At 39.6% G+C, this 17647-nt stretch overlaps 1 protein-coding gene across 3 annotated transcripts in view; it reads left to right on the plus strand.

Annotated features, from left to right (window-relative positions):
- Positions 1–11357: 11357 nt before the first annotated feature.
- RTN4 (reticulon 4) overlaps positions 11358–17647 on the plus strand; it is a 66745-nt gene continuing 60455 nt past the window's right edge. Inside the window, exon 1 of one of the 3 annotated variants that reach the window (XM_024752950.1) lies at positions 11358–12249. In XM_024752950.1, the coding sequence (XP_024608718.1) occupies positions 11688–12249 (562 nt within the window). In that variant the 5' untranslated portion in view covers positions 11358–11687. The remainder of the gene's footprint in view (positions 12250–17647) is intronic. The other 2 variants (XM_024752947.1, XM_024752948.1) reach the window with 2 other exon arrangements.

Here is a 17647-nt window from a genome sequence, read left to right on the forward strand (position 1 = left end):
CCCCTTTCCTTTTTTTCCTTTCCTTTTTCCTTTTCTTTTTCCTTTCCTTTCCTTTCCTTTTTTTCAGCTTAGTTCCCTTACATAACACAAAATTTAGAAAGGCAATGTCTTCAAGAGATTGTGTAAAGGTTATAAGGCATCATGCATTATTTTAATTAATTACTCAAGTTCATACTGATTATATTAGATTTTTTGAAATCCAATAATTTGACTAAAATGAGGGTTCTCTTTTTGTGTGTGCACATCCGCATGCATGTAAAATTTGGCTATGTTCGTATTAGTTTCCTAAGGCTGCCATAACAAAATACCACAAACTGGGTGGTTTAAAGAAACAGAAATGTATTCTCTCACACTTTTGGAGGCTAGATGTAGGAAATCAACTTGTTGACTGAGCCATGCTCCCTTCAAAGCCTCTAGAATCCTTCCTTGCCTCTTCCAGATTCTGGAAGCCTTGGTGTTCCTTGGCTTGTGGCAGTATGACTCCAATTTCTGCCCCATCTTCACATGGCTGTCTTCCCTATGTGTCTCTGTCTTCTACTTTTCTTAAAAGGATCCCAATCATATTGGATTAAGGGCCCACCCTACTCCATTATGACCTCATCTTCACTAACTACATCTGTGATGACCCTATTTTCAAGTAAGGTCACATTCTGGGGTACTGGGGTTAGGACTTTAACATATCTTTGGGGAGGACACAATTCAACCCACAGCAATATCTAGTTAATAAGAAATCCCTTGTAAGCTTTTTAGGAATATAGGCATATTAATTTAAAAACGTAACTTTACCTTTGTTATTTGAAATAGAGAAAAGAAACAAATGAAGGAATATACTATTAAAATCTGCAGTGATAAAATTTTGCATGTCAACCAGGCTTTTATGGGAACTCTTCATTTTCTACTTCAGCAAAAGCTTGGAAGGCAATGTTTTTTATATTTTTGATTAAGATATTTGGCTGAATCACTGAAGTTAATATAGTTTTCTTGACTATGTTTCCAAGCCGGTTCAACTTTCTACCTAGTTTTCATATTTGCTTTCAGAAATGAGAAAGATAGAGTTAGAAGAGAAGCTCATCTAAGTTAAACACACCATGTGACTATCCTCCTTCTCTTTTTTTTCTTACTTTGAAACGTATAAAAGGAAACTGTCTTCTTTCAAGAAAGGCTCTAAAGAATCTCGTTACATTTATAAAGACTTCCAAATGCTGTAATAAATCTGCCGGCATCATCTTTAATTCAGAGCATTGTTGCAACTCTCCTACTGTAAAACACATCTTTCTGAGCTGCTTATCCCAATATTTGATGTTGGCACTAGAGAGAAATTAAAGGCTAAAAATAAACAATAAAAAATGATTTTGAAGGTAGATCAGAGTGAGAGAGTCATTAGGTTTAACCCCCTGATTCACAGATGAGGATATTGAAGCCCAGAGGCTCCTGAAGGTCACCAAGCTGGGGATCTAGAATCTTGCTCTACTGAATCACATCGTATTTTCTTCCATATCTTATTCAAAACTTGTGCAAAAGGTGAAGAATAGTTGGCACTGAGTTGTACACTTTAAATGCATGAATTGTATGGTATGAGAATTATACCTCAATAAAGCTGTTTAAAAAAAGATTAATGGCTGGGTTTCAGAGGTTCAGCAATGAAAGCACAATACGCTTAGGAAACATTCATTTTAAATAATAGTTTCTTTTTAAAAAACTGCACAGTACATAGTCACCTGAAAACAGCAACTAGCCCCAATTCTAAGATCTAAATAACAACTTAAGCTAGACTTAGTTTTATTTACAGCACTATCAATTTCATAGAGATAGAAGGTGATTTAGAGAAGGAAAATTGTTTAAGAAATAGTCTTAAAACATTTATTGACACCCAGAAAAGTCTGCACACATTTATAAGGTTAAGTTAAAATGTAAACTCTTAAATAATGCTCTGTCATGGAGCTTGAAGTACCATACTGCAAGTTCACCTTCCCAGAGGACAAATTAGGTTAACAGGAAACCGTGTTTTTTCTGTTCTTTCTTTCTGGAACTCTTATTAGTGATTCACAGGCCTCCCAAATTTATCTTCTAGCTTTTTCATCTTTTGTCTTCTGTATTACATCTTTGTCTTTTTTAAGAAAAATAATCAGCTTTACTGAGATATAATTTTTATCCAACAAAGTTCACTCATTTTAATCATATAATTCAATGAGTTTTGACAACGTATATAGTCGTGTAACCATCAACACTATCACTCCAAGAAGTTCCCTGTCCCCTCTGCAATCACTCCCTCCCCTCCCCCTGCCCCTGGTGGTTTTGCCCTTTTAAGAATCACATAAACAGAATCATAGGGTATGGAGGCTTTTGTGTCTTGCTTCTTTCATTAATATAATCCTTTTGAGTTTCCTCCATGCTGTGTATATCAATAGTTTATTCCTTTTTATTGCCGAGTAGGATTCCAAAGCCACAATATGTTTATCCATTCTTAGTTGATGGACGTTTGGGTTGTTTCCAGTTCTCATTTCTCTTGGATAAATATCCAGGAGTAAAATTGCTGAGTCATATCATTAGGTATGTTTAACTTTATAAGTAATTACCAAATGATTTTCCAAATTGGTGGTACCATTTTATACTTGCAAGAACATTCATTATGTATTCTTGCCAAATTTTGTAGCTTTGACTGTTCTATTTATGTCCATGATTCATTTTGAACTAATTTTTTTATTATGATGTGAGATAAGGATCAAAGGTCGTGTGTGTGTGTGTGTGTGTGTGTGTGTGTTTGCATCTGGATGTCCAATTTTTCCAGCACAATTTGTTGAAAAGACTATGCTTTCCCCACTGAAATACTTTGACACCAGTGTAAAAACCTGACTATATATATGTGGGTCTATGAGTCTATTTCTGGACTGTATTCTGTTCCACTGATCTACTTGTCCATTTTTATGCCAGTACTACACTGTCTTAATTATTGTAGCTTTATTATAAATCTTGAAGTCAAGTTGAAGTCCTTCTAGTTTCTTTAATTTCTCTAGCAATGTTTGTAGTGTAATGGTCTTGGGCATATTTTGTTAAATCCATCCTTAAATATTTCATGTTTTCTGAGGCTATTGTAAATGGTGTTGCTTTTTTTAAAAAAGAAAATACTTCAATTTCCATTTGTTTGTTACTAATACATCTTTTCGTTCTTTTTTCTATTTCCCTGGGAACTTTTACAAATGTAACTTCCAACACTTTAATTTTTTAAAGTTGCAATTAAAATCTTTTTGATGTAGTAAAATGAAATTTACCATTATAACCACTTTTAAGTGAGCAGTTCAGTGGCATTAAATGCACTCACATTGTTGTGCAACTATCACCACTATCCATCTCCAGAACTTCTTCATCATCGCATAATGAAATTCTGTGTATACCAAATACTCTCTAAATACTAACTCCCCATTTCCACCTTCCCTTAGCCCTGGTACCCACTATTTTACTTTCTGTCTCTATGTATTTGACTATTCTAGGTACCTCATATAAGTGGAGTCATACATTACTTGTTCCTTTGTGTCTGGTTTATTTCACTTAGTCTTCAACCATGTTGTAGCATGTATCAGAATTTCATTCCTTTTTAAGGCTGAATAGTATTCCATTGTATGTATATATCACATTTTGTTTTTCCATTCATTCATTAATAGACCCTGGGTTGTTTCTACCTTTTGGCTATTGTAAATAATGCTGCTATGAACGTGAAATTGGTTTTAATTTGTGAACCCACTCATGTTCTTTGATTTTTTTTCATTTTTGTTATTTCTGTTTTTTGTTTTATGGAATGATATATGCTGTTATCTCCCTGTAAATATTAAAGTTTCTATGATGTTTTCTTCTGTTTTCTGTATGCCTCTGTTCCCTCAAGTTTCTTTTTCTGTTTATTTTCATTTTTAGCTTCCATTCAAGATTTTTGTGAAATGACTGGTGGTTCTTGTGTTTTGTTTTATGTTTAAGAGTAGAGAATTTTAAAAAATGGATGGAAGCTTTGTGGGGAGAAGGGGGCAGGTGGGGCTCATCAAGTCTTTTTACTGGGGTACTCCAAATGCCAATACTTTGAGAAATTTTCACTGGAACCATTTTGTTTCTCCACAAATGAATTCTCCAATTTCCTTTCTGGAGGAGAATGAGGTATAGGGGACAGCAGGGGCTGGGGGAGCAGTGATAGTGGGGCAGTGGTGATATGTTTAAGCCTTGCTGCAGGCTTTCTGGGTGTAGGAAGGGGACAAAGGGGCTGAGGATTCCTCTCTTACTTAATCCACTTGTTTTCAATACTAGCACCTCCAAGGGCTGAGCATCTCAAGGATTCTATGGCACAAAATGACTTACTTCTAGTTGATATTGCCCCTTGAGAGGTGTTTAGGTTGTAACTTCACAGTCTGCTAAATCAGTAACTGCTCCTCTATCTGCTTTGTCTTCCAAAAATATGTTGAAATATTTTATACACTGTTGTCTCCTCTGTTATTCTCTTTGTCTTTGTTGGTTAATACCATTTTTATTGCTTTACTGACATTTTAATGGGGTTTTAGGAGGGAGAGGAAATGAATGACACACCATATTTAACTCATTAGAGTAAATAGTATTTATCATTTCATAAGTGATTTACAACATTACTTTTACCACCTGACAGGAAAAATTTCCACTCCGGACAATAAATAAAACTCAGATAAAATGGAAATAATAGATGATAATAAGTTTGTAGTAATAAAAGGAAAATGAATTTCAAAAAAGACACATGCAGGGTAATATACTATAGCACTTCCAGTGATTAATGTGTTTCTCAGTTCTCAGGAAAGTAGAAAAAAAGTTGAATATGAGCAATATAGATCTGTTGATTAAAAAAATCATATACCTCATAAATACAAGTAGTATATAAAAGAATCATTTATTGTTTAACTTTGTAATTTATAGAGTTTGCTTAATCTCTTATTGCCTTTCTTTCAGCCATTTCCTTCTCTTTAGCATCTTCATTAGTGGCTGGTTAGTTACAGAAAGAGGCAAAAGTCTACCAGGCAATTCTACCACTTGTTATTGGCTAAGCGGCTGGAGTTACCAGTTTAATGAGGGTTTAAGAATTATCTGAGGCTTAAATTATTGGTGCTGCCCCTATTACTATAGATTACTTAGTGCTGAATAGAATTAAACTGGGCACTTACTGGAATATTATTTTGAGTTCTGAGTTTAAGGTGAATAGAGAAAACAAAATGAGCGCCTATTTAAAAACTGGACCTATTGGAGTTTTTTGTTTTGTTTTGATTTGTACTGTCTAGGAAAAGAAAAGGATCAGTGGAAATAACATTGTTCAAATACGTCCAGAGATACTTCATGTTGATCTTTCCCAGGGCTCTACTCTAGGCCTTTTTCTCCCATGGGCAGTAGACAGTATCCACCAACCTGCTTGGCCATCCTCTCCTTTACCCCACCATTTTTCCTCAAATATTTACCCATGAAACCTAACCAACAGGTTTAGCTACCTGCTCTCCAGACTAGATTTAAGCTCCAGCCCTAGTTTTCCAGCTGTCTCCTGATTATTTCTACTACTCCAATGTTCTTCAGGCAACTCAAGTTCATTGTATCTAAAAACTTAGGTCATTATATCCTCCCCAGCATTACTCACCCATTCTGTGTTCCTCTCCTGACTTCTTTTCTTTAATAATGGCAGTACCAATTTACCTTGTCACCTAAACTTAAACCTTAGAATCAGCTTCTCTTTCTTCAGCCTCTCCATCCTATTAGTCACCAAATTCTATGAATTCAACTTAAATGTTTTTCAAATTTATCTTCTCCTATTTCCTATGCTATTAGTTTAGGCTTTCATCAACTTCTGCCTGAACTATAAGCAATAGTTATGTTTCACTTAGACCAGTCTGTCTGTCTGTCTCCCTCTCTCTATTATATATTGATACATGTAATATATATTCATACACATATGTATATACATACATACATGCACACACATATGAATGTGTATACACACATATGTATATATACCTATATATTCTTACGTAAACTAGACTATATGTTCCTTGATGTTAGGAAATGTGTTAGATGCTCAATAGATTTTAGTTGAAGAAATGAATAATGTTTATTTTAAAGTTAGTGACCACCTGGTTTCTATTTCCATTCACAATAAAATAACAAAATTTATACCTCAATGTTTAGGTATTAGGAAGAGTGGGATACCTACTAGAGTGAGTTATTTATAACCCAGATAATTTTGTAAACTCTTCTTTGTAGTTCTTTTTTCCTCATGAGGACAGATTTTATTTCTCTAAGATGGTTTAGGAATTTCTTTGCTTGGATTTGTGATACTTAGAACAACTGATCAAAAATAGTTTTTTTGCTAGATCAAAATAAATATCACCAGAGAAATGATGCATATTAAACCAGGAAGGAAATGCAGTATTAACACAGAGGACCTTTTTGGGCCTTATGACTTTCACTTGCATATTATATGATTTCTCTTTGAAACTTGAAATTTTAATTTTAGGTCCAACTCTAATTGTCAGTGTATAACCAGCATGGCCAAAGACGTTGATCTTATACTATTTATATGTCTATTCTTATTACAGATGAACTTAGTGTATGTCAAGATGTTAGCCAGAACCATAAGCTGCATTTCACAAAAAGGTACATTTCATGAAATCTAAAATCCCAGTGAAATGGTAGGGACAATGACATAGCAAGCTGTTAATTTTTCCCTTAAGAGTGCCAAAATGATGTTTTAGTCTTTTTTGAATACAAAGGTTGAACGTAGCTCATTGGTGCTCTTTGAACACAAGCAAGTCTTTCTCTGTCGGCAAAAAAGCTGTGATGCACAGCTTCTTGAAACAGATTTGTCAGGAATCTACCTTTCATCTTTCTCCCATGGTTGCTGAATCTTCTCTCCAGTCTACATCCTACAGTATGTAGACAAGAGTACACCCATCCCACGCTTTTAACTCTCTCAGGGGGCATACATGATGCAAGGACAATTAACCTGTTCTATGTATGTATACCAGATTAGGTGTCAACTCGACACTCTACAATAAGGTATACTACTACAGAAATGGAATGGGCTATTTCCCTAAGTAGTGAGTCTCCCTTTACTGAAAGTGTTCATGCACATTTGTGTCTGATTTGTTCAGTGCCGTTGTTCAGAGTCTTGAACAGTGCTTGGTGCAGAGTAAATACACAATGTATATATACATATCATGTATGAATGAATTAAGCACATAATGGAAGCACAACATGGCTGATGTTTCAGTTAGCTTTTGCTGCGTAATGGACCATCCCAAAAGGTAGTAGTTTAAAATAGTGATTCATTATTTATCATGATTCTGTGGGTTGGCTGAACATTCATTCTGAGATGGTCTCATATTTCTGGGACATCAGCTCTGTGGCTGGGACGGCTAGGTCTTTCTCTCCATGTCTGTCATCTGGGGCCTCAGCATGCCAAGAGAGAGAGCGTGGAAGCTGTAATACTTCTGCTGGTTAAGCTTGGAACATTTCCAGCATATTCTATTGGACAAAAAAGTCACAAGGCCAGATCCAGAGATGGGGAAATTGACCCAACCTCTTGATAGGTGTTGTTGCAGAGTTTGTAGCCATTTTTAATCTACCACAGATGGCCAAGTTTAAAAAACCTTCTGTAGGGAATTCTTGTAATGGGAGGGAGATTGGTCAAGCTGATTTCCCAGAGTTCTTCCAACTCTGAGATTCCACCAGCCTGAATGGATATTTTTTAATGTTCTAAGAGAGAACAGTTATTAACCCATTGTAACTGGAAACTTTAAACTTCTACATCTGGTAAGATAATTTCAAAGATAATTCATTGAATAATTATTTTCTATTATTATGAACTAGAATTTATACTCTTCCTTTAACCATTTCAAAATACCTACAAGAACGTTCTTGTTAGTGAGAGTGGTATTTACATCTAGTTACCCTAATGTGTCACTAACACTACTTTTAATTCTGGTATAGCAGTAACATTCTCCTTTCCTTATGCTTTGTTGACCATACTATGAACACTGGATAAGCTCTTTATTCTTATTCATCCATCAAATACTTAATTTTTTAGAAGTCACTGAGATAACAATATAAAATTCTTATTTTTCTCCTGTGTCAGAGGAGAGTGCTTATATTATTGCCTCAATATTTAATGCTATTTACTATTAAAATTATAAATCTACCACTTTTCTGTAATCATTCTTTTATGACAATTTTAATAAATTAAAGATATTTCTTTGTGACTATTTTAGTAATAGCAGATACAGAGATATACGAATGCAGAAATATCATATAAGCAACTTACAATTAATATGTTAAAACCCTGTGAAACTTTCCATTAAGGAGTTTCAGAACAATCACAGTAGGAAAAACGGTATGGGGAAGACTGAACTGCTGATGGCTCAATTGTGATTTAATAGAAAAGTTCATACCATAGAATTTTGCTAGTATATTTTTGTATATGTATGGACTTAGTTGAAAAATCGTGTATGTTTTTGATAATTTTTGACAAATATTTGACAAATACTTGAAACAGGACTGTTTTAGTTATTATTGAGGAATCTGTTTTGTTAAAAATTTTTACTTTGGCATTAACCTCCTGCCCCCAGATTCTACACTAACACTTCTCTCTTCCTACTCTTCCCAACCCTTCTAAAAACAAACAAACTCAAAGCAACTCACAACAATTTTCTAAAAATAAAGCCAGTTCATCTCTGTGGGATTGGTAAGTCAGGTCTTCTTTTTTTTTTAATAGATTTAATTAATTAATTAATTTTTTGGCTGCATTGGGTCTTCCATTGCTGTGTGTGGGCTTTCTCTAGTTGCGGCCTGCGGGGGCTACTCTTCTTTGCAGTGCGAGGGCTTCTCATTGTGGTGGCTTCTCTTGTTATGGAGCACAGGCTCTAGGCATGCGGGCTTCAGTAGTTGTGGCACACGGGCTTCAGTAGTTGTGGCTGGCGGGCTCTAGAGTGCAGGCTCAGTAGCTGTGGTGCACAGGCTTAGCTGCTCCGCAGCATGTGGGATCTTCCTGGACCAGGGCTGGAGCCCGTGTCCCCTGCATTGGCAGGTGGATTCTTAACCACTGCACCACCAGGGAAGCCCCGACAAGTCAGGTCTTGAATGTATTGTTGATAACTAACCTGATCAGGTAACATTGCCAGGAAATCTTGTTCTACCTTTCCTTTAAAAAAAAATAATAAAGTTTATTTATTAGTTTTACATTTACAGAAGAACTGAACATTAAAGAGAGTTCTTATACACTCCCATGCCCACCTCCCAATCGGTTTCCCCTATAACTAACATCTTGCATTGGTGTGATGAACCAATACTGATATATTACTAAAGTCCACAGTTTACATTACGGTTCACTCTTTGTGTTGTACAGTTCTGAGTTTTGCCAAATGTAAAATGTCATGTATCCATCATCACAGTGTCATACAGAATAGTTTCACTGCCCTAAAAATCTCCTGTGTTCCACCTCTGTGTCCCTCCTCCCTCCCCCCAAGCCCTGCTTTTCCTTATTAATACCCAAATTGAGCCTAGGGTAATATTAATTAGTTGGAGCTAAGAATTTGCTTAAATAACCCATGATTCCCCATGGCAATCAACACTTCCTTTTTTTTAAAAAAATAAATTTATTTATTTTTGGCTGCATTGGATTTTTGTTGCTGCACATGGTCTTTCTCTAGGTGCGGCGAGCGGGGGATACTATTTGTTGCGGTGTGTGGTCTTCTCATTGCGGCGGCTTCTCTTATTGTGGTGCATGGGCTCTAGGCGTGCGGGCTTCAGCAGTTGTGGCATGTGGGCTCAGTAGTTGTGACTCGCGGGCTCTAGAGTGCAGGCTCAATAGTTGTGGCGCACGGGCTTAGTTGCTCATGAGGGATCTTCCTGGACCAGGGCTCGAACCCGTGTCCCCTGCATTGGCAGGCGGATTCTTAACCACTGCGCCACCAGGAAAGTCCCAATCAACATTTCTTAATCGTCAATTCAGACTAGCACTGTTCAATAGAAATAAAATATAAGCCATATATATTTAAAAATTTCTAGATGATGCATTAAAAAGAAACAAATGAAATTAATAATATATTACATTTATCCCAGTATAGCCAAAATATTATCAATCCAACATGTAACCAATATAAAAATTGAGATATTTAAATTTTTTTGTACTAACTCTCAAAATCTAGTGTGCATTTCAAACTTACAGCACATCTCATTTCAGATGACTCACATTTCAAGTGCTCAGTAGCCAGGAGTAGCCAATGACTAAGGTATTGAACAGTGCAGGCCTAGACTGTGAGCAACTTGAAAGCAAGCTAACCTCCTCTCTCCAGGGCCTCCAGATTAGGCAGGAAGGGAATATTTTTGAAAGGTATATCAGAAAGATAAAAAGGATCTCTAAACCTCTGGATGCTGATACTTAAATGTTCTGCAACCACTTTCTTTAAACCTTCCAGTTCTGGAAAAAGTGGAATGGGGATTATGCTCATTCTGGCATACCAAAGAAATGAGTATGTATTTGGCTTCCTGACTCCCAGAAGGCCTGAATCATCCGAAATGTTGACTCATGAGCCTAAAGTGACTGAAATATAACGTGAATCAAATTTGCCCTCCAAGGCATCGTTCTCTTTCCACTTTCCTCTCTCCCCTTCCTCTTTGGGTGACTCATCCTTCTACCAAGTAAGAGTCCAGTAGCGGGCAGATCCCAAAACCCTCTTTGAAGGAGATGAGCAGACTTTCAAATGGTCTGCCCCAGTCCCTAGATCGTCCAGCCCAGCTGTTTTGCCTACGTCATCCAGGATCCGCAGTTTAGACTGGGACTGATTGTAAAACTGTCAAAAATATTATTTTTTCTTTTAAGGTGGTGATGGTAGTAGTGATAAGGTGGTTTGGGAATTTAAGTTTGAAAAAAGACAATCTTATATCAAAATCTAAAATTTAACGTATACTTCAATCCTTAAGGCTACTCCACGGTCCCGTTATTTGGTACCTTTCTGCGCTCTGGGATTTTTCCTTTCCCGGGAGGAAAGTTTCCACTCCCAGTCCGCAAGATAACGCCTTTCCGGTGGCGCGCCAGGAGCGTCTCCGACCCCTCAGGGCAGGCAGGCAGCCGGCTCGCTTTCCCAGTACTCTAATTACACAGACTGACCTCCAGCTGTGGGCAAGGCCTAGCCCCCCCCCTCCAGTTCGACCCTCAACTACCCTAGGCGGACTGTGGGGTTCCCAGCTCCAAACCCCGCCCATCGAACCCAGCCTGGCCGGTAAAAGAGAGGAAGTGCGGTAACACCCACCCACTTGCGTCTTTTTCCTTTTCCGTTGGGCCGGCTGGTTGCCCGTCAACTCTATCTCTTAGCCGATTGGCTCGCTTCCTCCCGCGTTAGTGCCTGCCTCTCCCTGGCAGGAGGGTGAGTCACGCCAAACTGGGCGGAGAGTCGGCTGGCCTCTCTCCTTCGCTCGTCTGGGCGGCGGCGGCGGCGGCAACTGGGGACGGGGCGGGGGGCGCATCACGGGCGCGGAGGCAGGAGGAGCAGTCTCATTGTTCCGGGAGCCGTCGCCACTGCAGGTCCCTCGGCTCTTTGGGCCCTGCCCCTCTCAGTCTTCCCCACCCCCCATAACTGCCCGCGGCTGTGAGGAGAAGCGTCTCCCGCGGAGGCAGCAGCTGCAGCATCATCTCTTCCCCGCCAGCAATGGAAGACATGGACCAGTCGCCAATGGTCTCCTCGTCCTCGGACAGCCCGCCCCGGCCTCAGCCCGCGTTCAAGTACCAGTTTGTGAAGGAGCCCGAGGACGAAGAGGAAGAGGAGGAGGAAGACGAGGACGAGGACGAGGACCTGGAGGAGCTGGAGGTGCTCGAGAGGAAGCCCGCCGCCGCGCTGTCGGCGGCCCCAGTGCCCGCCGCCATCGCCACCCCGGCTGGCGCGCCCCTGCTGGACTTCGGCAATGACTTCGTGCCCCCGGCGCCCCGGGGGCCCCTGCCGGCAGCGCCCCTCGCCGCCCCGGAGCGGCAGCCGTCTTGGGACCCGAGCCCTGCGTCGTCGGCGGAGCCAGCGCCCTCCCTACCCTCCATTACCAAAACCTCGCCCTCCCAGCTCTCTGAGGACGATGAGCCTCCAGCCCGGCCTCCCCCTCCTCCCCCGGCCGACGTGAGCCCTCAGGCGGAGCCCGCGTGGATCCCGGCTGCCCCTGCCCCCGCCGCGCCCCCCTCCACGCCGGCCGCGCCCAAACGCAGGGGCTCCTCCGGCTCAGTGGGTGAGTGCCGCGCCCTTCGCCTCGCGCCGCCCCTCGCGCCCCTCCCTCTTTTGTGCGCAACCCCCAAAGCCTGCGCCCAGCCTTCCTCTCCGCCTGGAGGGGGCTTTGTCTGCGGACCTCGGGGCGAAGGCGCCCCCGCTGGTGGGAGCCGCGGGGAGCAGGGTGGGGCGGTCGAGGAAGACCGGGCTTGTTCTTTATTGTCCGTCTGGGTGTCGGGGAACAAGTGCACCCCGCCCGCTCCCAGGTTCTTCTCTCAGGTCTCCATTCCACCGCGTCCGGGAAGTTAGGAACCCACCCCTTGCAGGAGCTGGGTGTGTATCGAGGAACTAAGGGTGCGGATTCATCGGGCTGGCTCGGTTCCGGGGTGAGGATGGAAGGCCTTGGTGGCCTAATCTTTTGTCTACCCGTCTGGGTTGCTCCTGGGGAAAAGACGCAGTTTTGCTGTTGGTCTTTGCCTGCATTCACCTCTGGCCCGCCTCAACCCTCCCTCGGCTTGGGTGGCCCCATGCTCTTCATCCCCCCCCCTCCCCCCGCTGGTCCAGTGGAGAACATCCACTTTGACCCGACTGCAGTGAAGGGAGAGCGCCTCCAGTGGTGTGGCGCGTGGAGAACTGGGGAGAGGAGTTCTGGCGAAGGCTTGCCACCGCCCAGCTTACCGGGTTGTGATGTGGCGTCTCTCCCCGCCTCCCGGCTTAACCGAGCCGGGGAAGTAGGACCTGGGCGTCGTGTTCCGAGGGGGCGCAGTGCTGCCAGGGGCTCTGCCGCAGGGTCAGGGGAATTGCTGTTAGGGTGGACAGGTTTAGCCTATTAAGGCATCGTGATTGAATCGTAGAGAAAAAAGGAAAAGGCAAAATGGTTGACATTCCTAAAGAAGGGGAAACCTGTGGATTCCCTATCGGGAATAGGCCAGTTGAACTTGTGGCAGGTTTACCATGAGACTTCATGAAATGTTTTGAGACAGACGTTTTCGTTTATTGGTTAGAAATACTACTTCGTAGAAGGAATGTTTTAGGTCTGCAGAGACAAATCTGCATAGTCTGTGAATAGTTTTCAAATCTTTTCATTCACGAGCATCTGGTTGTGTGTTGTTATTATTATTAGTGACATTGTTTTATTACCCTTTTCATCTTGGGAAACTTTATTTTGGAAGAGAAAAAATCAAGTTCGTTAGAGATTGAGAATTCATCTTATTAGACACGTTAATTAGCTTAATAACAAATAGCTTGTTACTTTTGGGACAAAGTGTCCCACTAGTAGTAGGATTTTTATGTATAAAAGGGCAAGAATCAGGTAGTGTAACAACCTGCTGAGAAATTGTCATAGCCTTGTAGGATTTTAAAAATGGTTCTTTTTCTAGAAAAAGGAACTCAGTGGGAGATCACAGAAGAATTTTTTTTTCTTCAATTCACTCCTGCTCCACAGTGGGGAAAATAAGCCAATAGTGATGTTTCTGAGTAGCATTTTGATATTGACATACCCCCAAACATTACTCAAAACATTATTCACTACACTAAAGATACTAGAATCTGAGGAGTAACTCAAATTTTCCTTTTTCTGGGTAAAAACACACATTTTAGAGAAACTAAGGTGAGGTAGAAAAATATTAAATAATAATAAATTTGCAAATGATAAATTTAATGATTAAGAAAGGCATACTAATTTGTCATCTTGTATTCCTTCATGGAAACAAAGAAAAGAGTTCTGTTGTTTGAACCTTGGAGATTCAGGAGGTGACAGCATTCTCTTGGAATTTTGACTTTTGGAATACTAAGTTTGGAAGACAAAGGAGAAAGAATATTGCCTACTCAGCGACTCTATCTTTACATAGTTCCCTAATTCTGTATTGATGTTGCCTATTTGGAAAGTTTAGTTCCTTTAGTAAATACAGGAACATTATGATTTTGGGCACAGATAGTTAAGGCGTTTCACTGAGTCTAGGTTTCTTAACGAGTTCATTCATTCAAGTGATTATTGATTACCTACAAAGAGGCACTATTCTAGGCTGTGAGGATATAGCAATAAGCAAGACACATGTGTTCCCCATGGGGGGAGTACAGATAATATGCACATAATTAAGGAAGGCAGATTAGTGTTAAGTGTTATGAGGAAAATAAGCAGAATGGTGGTGTGGAAAATGACTGAGATGTGTGGGAGCCTTTTTAGGTAGGGTGGCACTGAGAGAGGCCTTTCTGAGGAGGGGAGATTTAAGCTGCAGGTATAAAAAATTTCCAAGAAGCTCCTAGGAGGCAAAAGCCCTGAGGCAGTAATAAGCGTTGTATGTTTGAGAATCTAGTAAGAAGACTAGTGAGAAAAACTAGGGGGAGAGTGGTATAAGGTGAGCGTGGGGAGGTGGACTACACTTAGATCATTTGAGGTCTCTAACAGGCCATGGTAAAAAAATTTGCTTCTTAAAATATTGTTTATTTTAGAAATGTGCTCCTTAAATATTTATATTGGGATTTTGGAGCAGAAATGTAGTTTTGAAGACTTAGAGAAACTAAAAGGACTGATGTGAGTAAAGACAAAGAGCTGAGAAGTGTGCAGAACATGGTTAGAAACATAGAGCAGTCTGACTGGAAGAGGATTTATGTTAGTGAATATGGTAGATCCCTGACAGTTGTGTATGAAACATTGTTGTTTATCCTATTTTTTGAGTAAATGCTGATTTCCCTTACTTGGTAAGTTGTAATTTCGCTGTTTGCTGTTGTGCTTGGAGCATCCCCATTGCAATGAAGTAACTGAAGTGAGACTGAAGCCTCTCCCCTGCTGACCATTTTTCATGGAGAAGCATTGGCTTCAGGTTAAAAAGGTGGTTGGTTAACCTAGGCTTTGAGGATATGCAAACATTCATAAAGGATGGCATTGAGCTGGTCTCTGGACGTGTTCTAAGCCAGTGTTAATTAAGATTGAAAATATGTGGTAGATCTGGATTCTGAAGGGTGTTGAATGCCAAATTAAGGAATTAGGGTTTTATCATCCTGCTTTTATTCATGCTCTGCCATTCACAGTTGCCTTTGCTTTTGGCAATTTAAATAATGAAACAAAAAATGTTTTTGTTGTTTCCCAAATATAAAGTTATTTCATTATTTTTCATCCTTCTGAATTACTGCTTTAGACATTGGGAAGCCACTGAAAATTATTGAACTGAGGCACGGCATCATGAAAGCAGTGTTAGAATAGTGAGTTGGTGACAATATTCAAGATAGGTTGGAAAGAAAAATAGGGGAACTATTTAGAAATCTTTCACAGTAGTTCTGAGAGAGGTGAGTAGAGCCTGAACTAGTTCATTACTAGTTCATTCAGTGGAAATGGAATACAGGGAGGAATATAAGAAACTCTAGGAAGCATGCTTTTTTTGGCTCTGAATCTCTGTTTTTATAGTTAGGTTAATAAGACGTTTTATGAAAGCAAAGTTGATAGGACTTGGAGGCCATGGATATAAATACAAAGAAAAGAATGTTGATGCTTATTAAATCAATTTCAGAGATTGTCCAAAGTTGTTTTTGCAATGGAAGCTTGTATAGAATTGAATATTGCTCATAAGTATAGGTTATGGCTTAAGGATGAAAAATTATTAGTCTTTTACAAAGTCATTTATTATATGATTATTTATATCAGCATAGGAGCACATATTAGAAATGTTAAAAGATTTTGAGTGATACATAGTTTAAATCTTAAGTATCAGTCCTTAACATAAAGTTCAAGTAAACAGTGATGTGACACTCCCAGGAAGTAGTTGCCTCTAAAGAAAGGGATGTCATGCCATAATCCATTCCCCATCCTCTCGCCTCCTATTATAATCTAGAAAATGGTAACAAGGAATGGAACTGATGAATTTAGAGATTCTGAATAATTCTCTTGTTAACCATTTCTAATTTTTTGACTAGGAATAACAGTTGGGAACAAGTGGTGTGCTCCTTAAGGATAAAGTGAATTACATTTCACATTGGTTCCTAGGAAGCTCAGTGTCAAATTTATAGTTCTTTTTAGAAACTCATGAGCTTCCTCAAATCCTTTTTAAAATGAAGTGATGAATATATATTGAACCTTTGATACATGTCTAATTATGTGGAATAGTATTTAGAAAACATGCTATTTGAGCACTGTATTTCTGTAAACTTGGAAGATTTGCTATGTTACATGAAACGTTTCCAAAAAGGAATATATTTTCTATTGTTCAGTAATTGACTCTGTTTTATGTGTAGTTATTTCATAATATACCTAAAAGCAGTTTATTTGAACCACTGCTGTTGCAAGGCCCCAATTTAAATGACACATTTTAAAGGTTCTTTTCTAGCCCAGGGTAAAAGTACCAACCAAATGGATAATAGTTCTTAATTTTTCCCTGGGACCTCTAAGTAGAAGTAAATGTTGGCAGATGAACTATTCTTATAGTACATTCTTTGAGACTTTTTGTTCCTGTTTCTAAATATAGACCCTAGAAGGTCCCTCTGGGGGTGGTAGCACCAGGGATGGGAACTGTAAGGGCAGAACCATAATTCATCAGCAGTGTTTAAATGGGTGAGTGTGACCTTTGTGGCTAGCTAATGTAGGACATAGGCATGCAAAATGGTAGGACCCAGCTCTGCTTATGCTAAGGTGTTCTCAGACCAATGGCCTCATCATTCTTCTCAACTCTAAAGGGGAATTGATAATTTCACATCTAAATTGATGGTTTTTTGTTTCTTGGAATTGTGATTCTTAATTTTTAAGTTACTTTACTCATGTGTTCCCGTAACATTCTATTCTTACCTCATCATATGTATCATACTATATATGGGAATAGTATGTTTACTCATTTCTGTTCACCAGACTATATGCTCCTTGAGGAAGGGGGCTGTATTACCTTTTTTCCTTGAGGAAAAGGACTGTATGACATTATATTTGCATTGCTGAGCACAGTGCCTTAGATGTGGCATAGGCACTCAGATATTTGTTGAATGAATATAATATTATAGATGAATCCTGATCTATATTCTGTATCGTTCTAGAATTACTGCAATATTTTCTCTCAAATAAAAATCCCAAGTCTTGGGACTTGCCTGGCGGTCCAGTGGTTAAGACTCTATGCTTCCACTGCAGGGGGCATGGGTTCCATTCCGTGGTCAGGGAAGTTCTGCATCGTGGTGTGGCCAAAAAGAAAAAAAATATCCCAACTCTTTTGAATTAAAGCATTAATTTATTTACATATACAAGGTATATGGATGTACCCTATTTTATTTAATCAATCTCTTATTGATGGTTAATTAGGTTGTCTTTCAGCTTTTTCTGTTGTAAATAACATTGCTGTGAACACCTTTATATATACCTCTTTGCAAATACATGCATAGAAGTATATATATGTGTTGTAGGATATATGCGTTGTAGGATAAATTCATGTAAGTGGAATTACTGATCC

The sequence above is a fragment of the Neophocaena asiaeorientalis genome, unplaced genomic scaffold (genome assembly GCF_003031525.2).
Source record: "Neophocaena asiaeorientalis asiaeorientalis breed wild unplaced genomic scaffold, Neophocaena_asiaeorientalis_V1.1 scaffold100, whole genome shotgun sequence".
Lineage (NCBI taxonomy): Eukaryota > Metazoa > Chordata > Mammalia > Artiodactyla > Phocoenidae > Neophocaena > Neophocaena asiaeorientalis.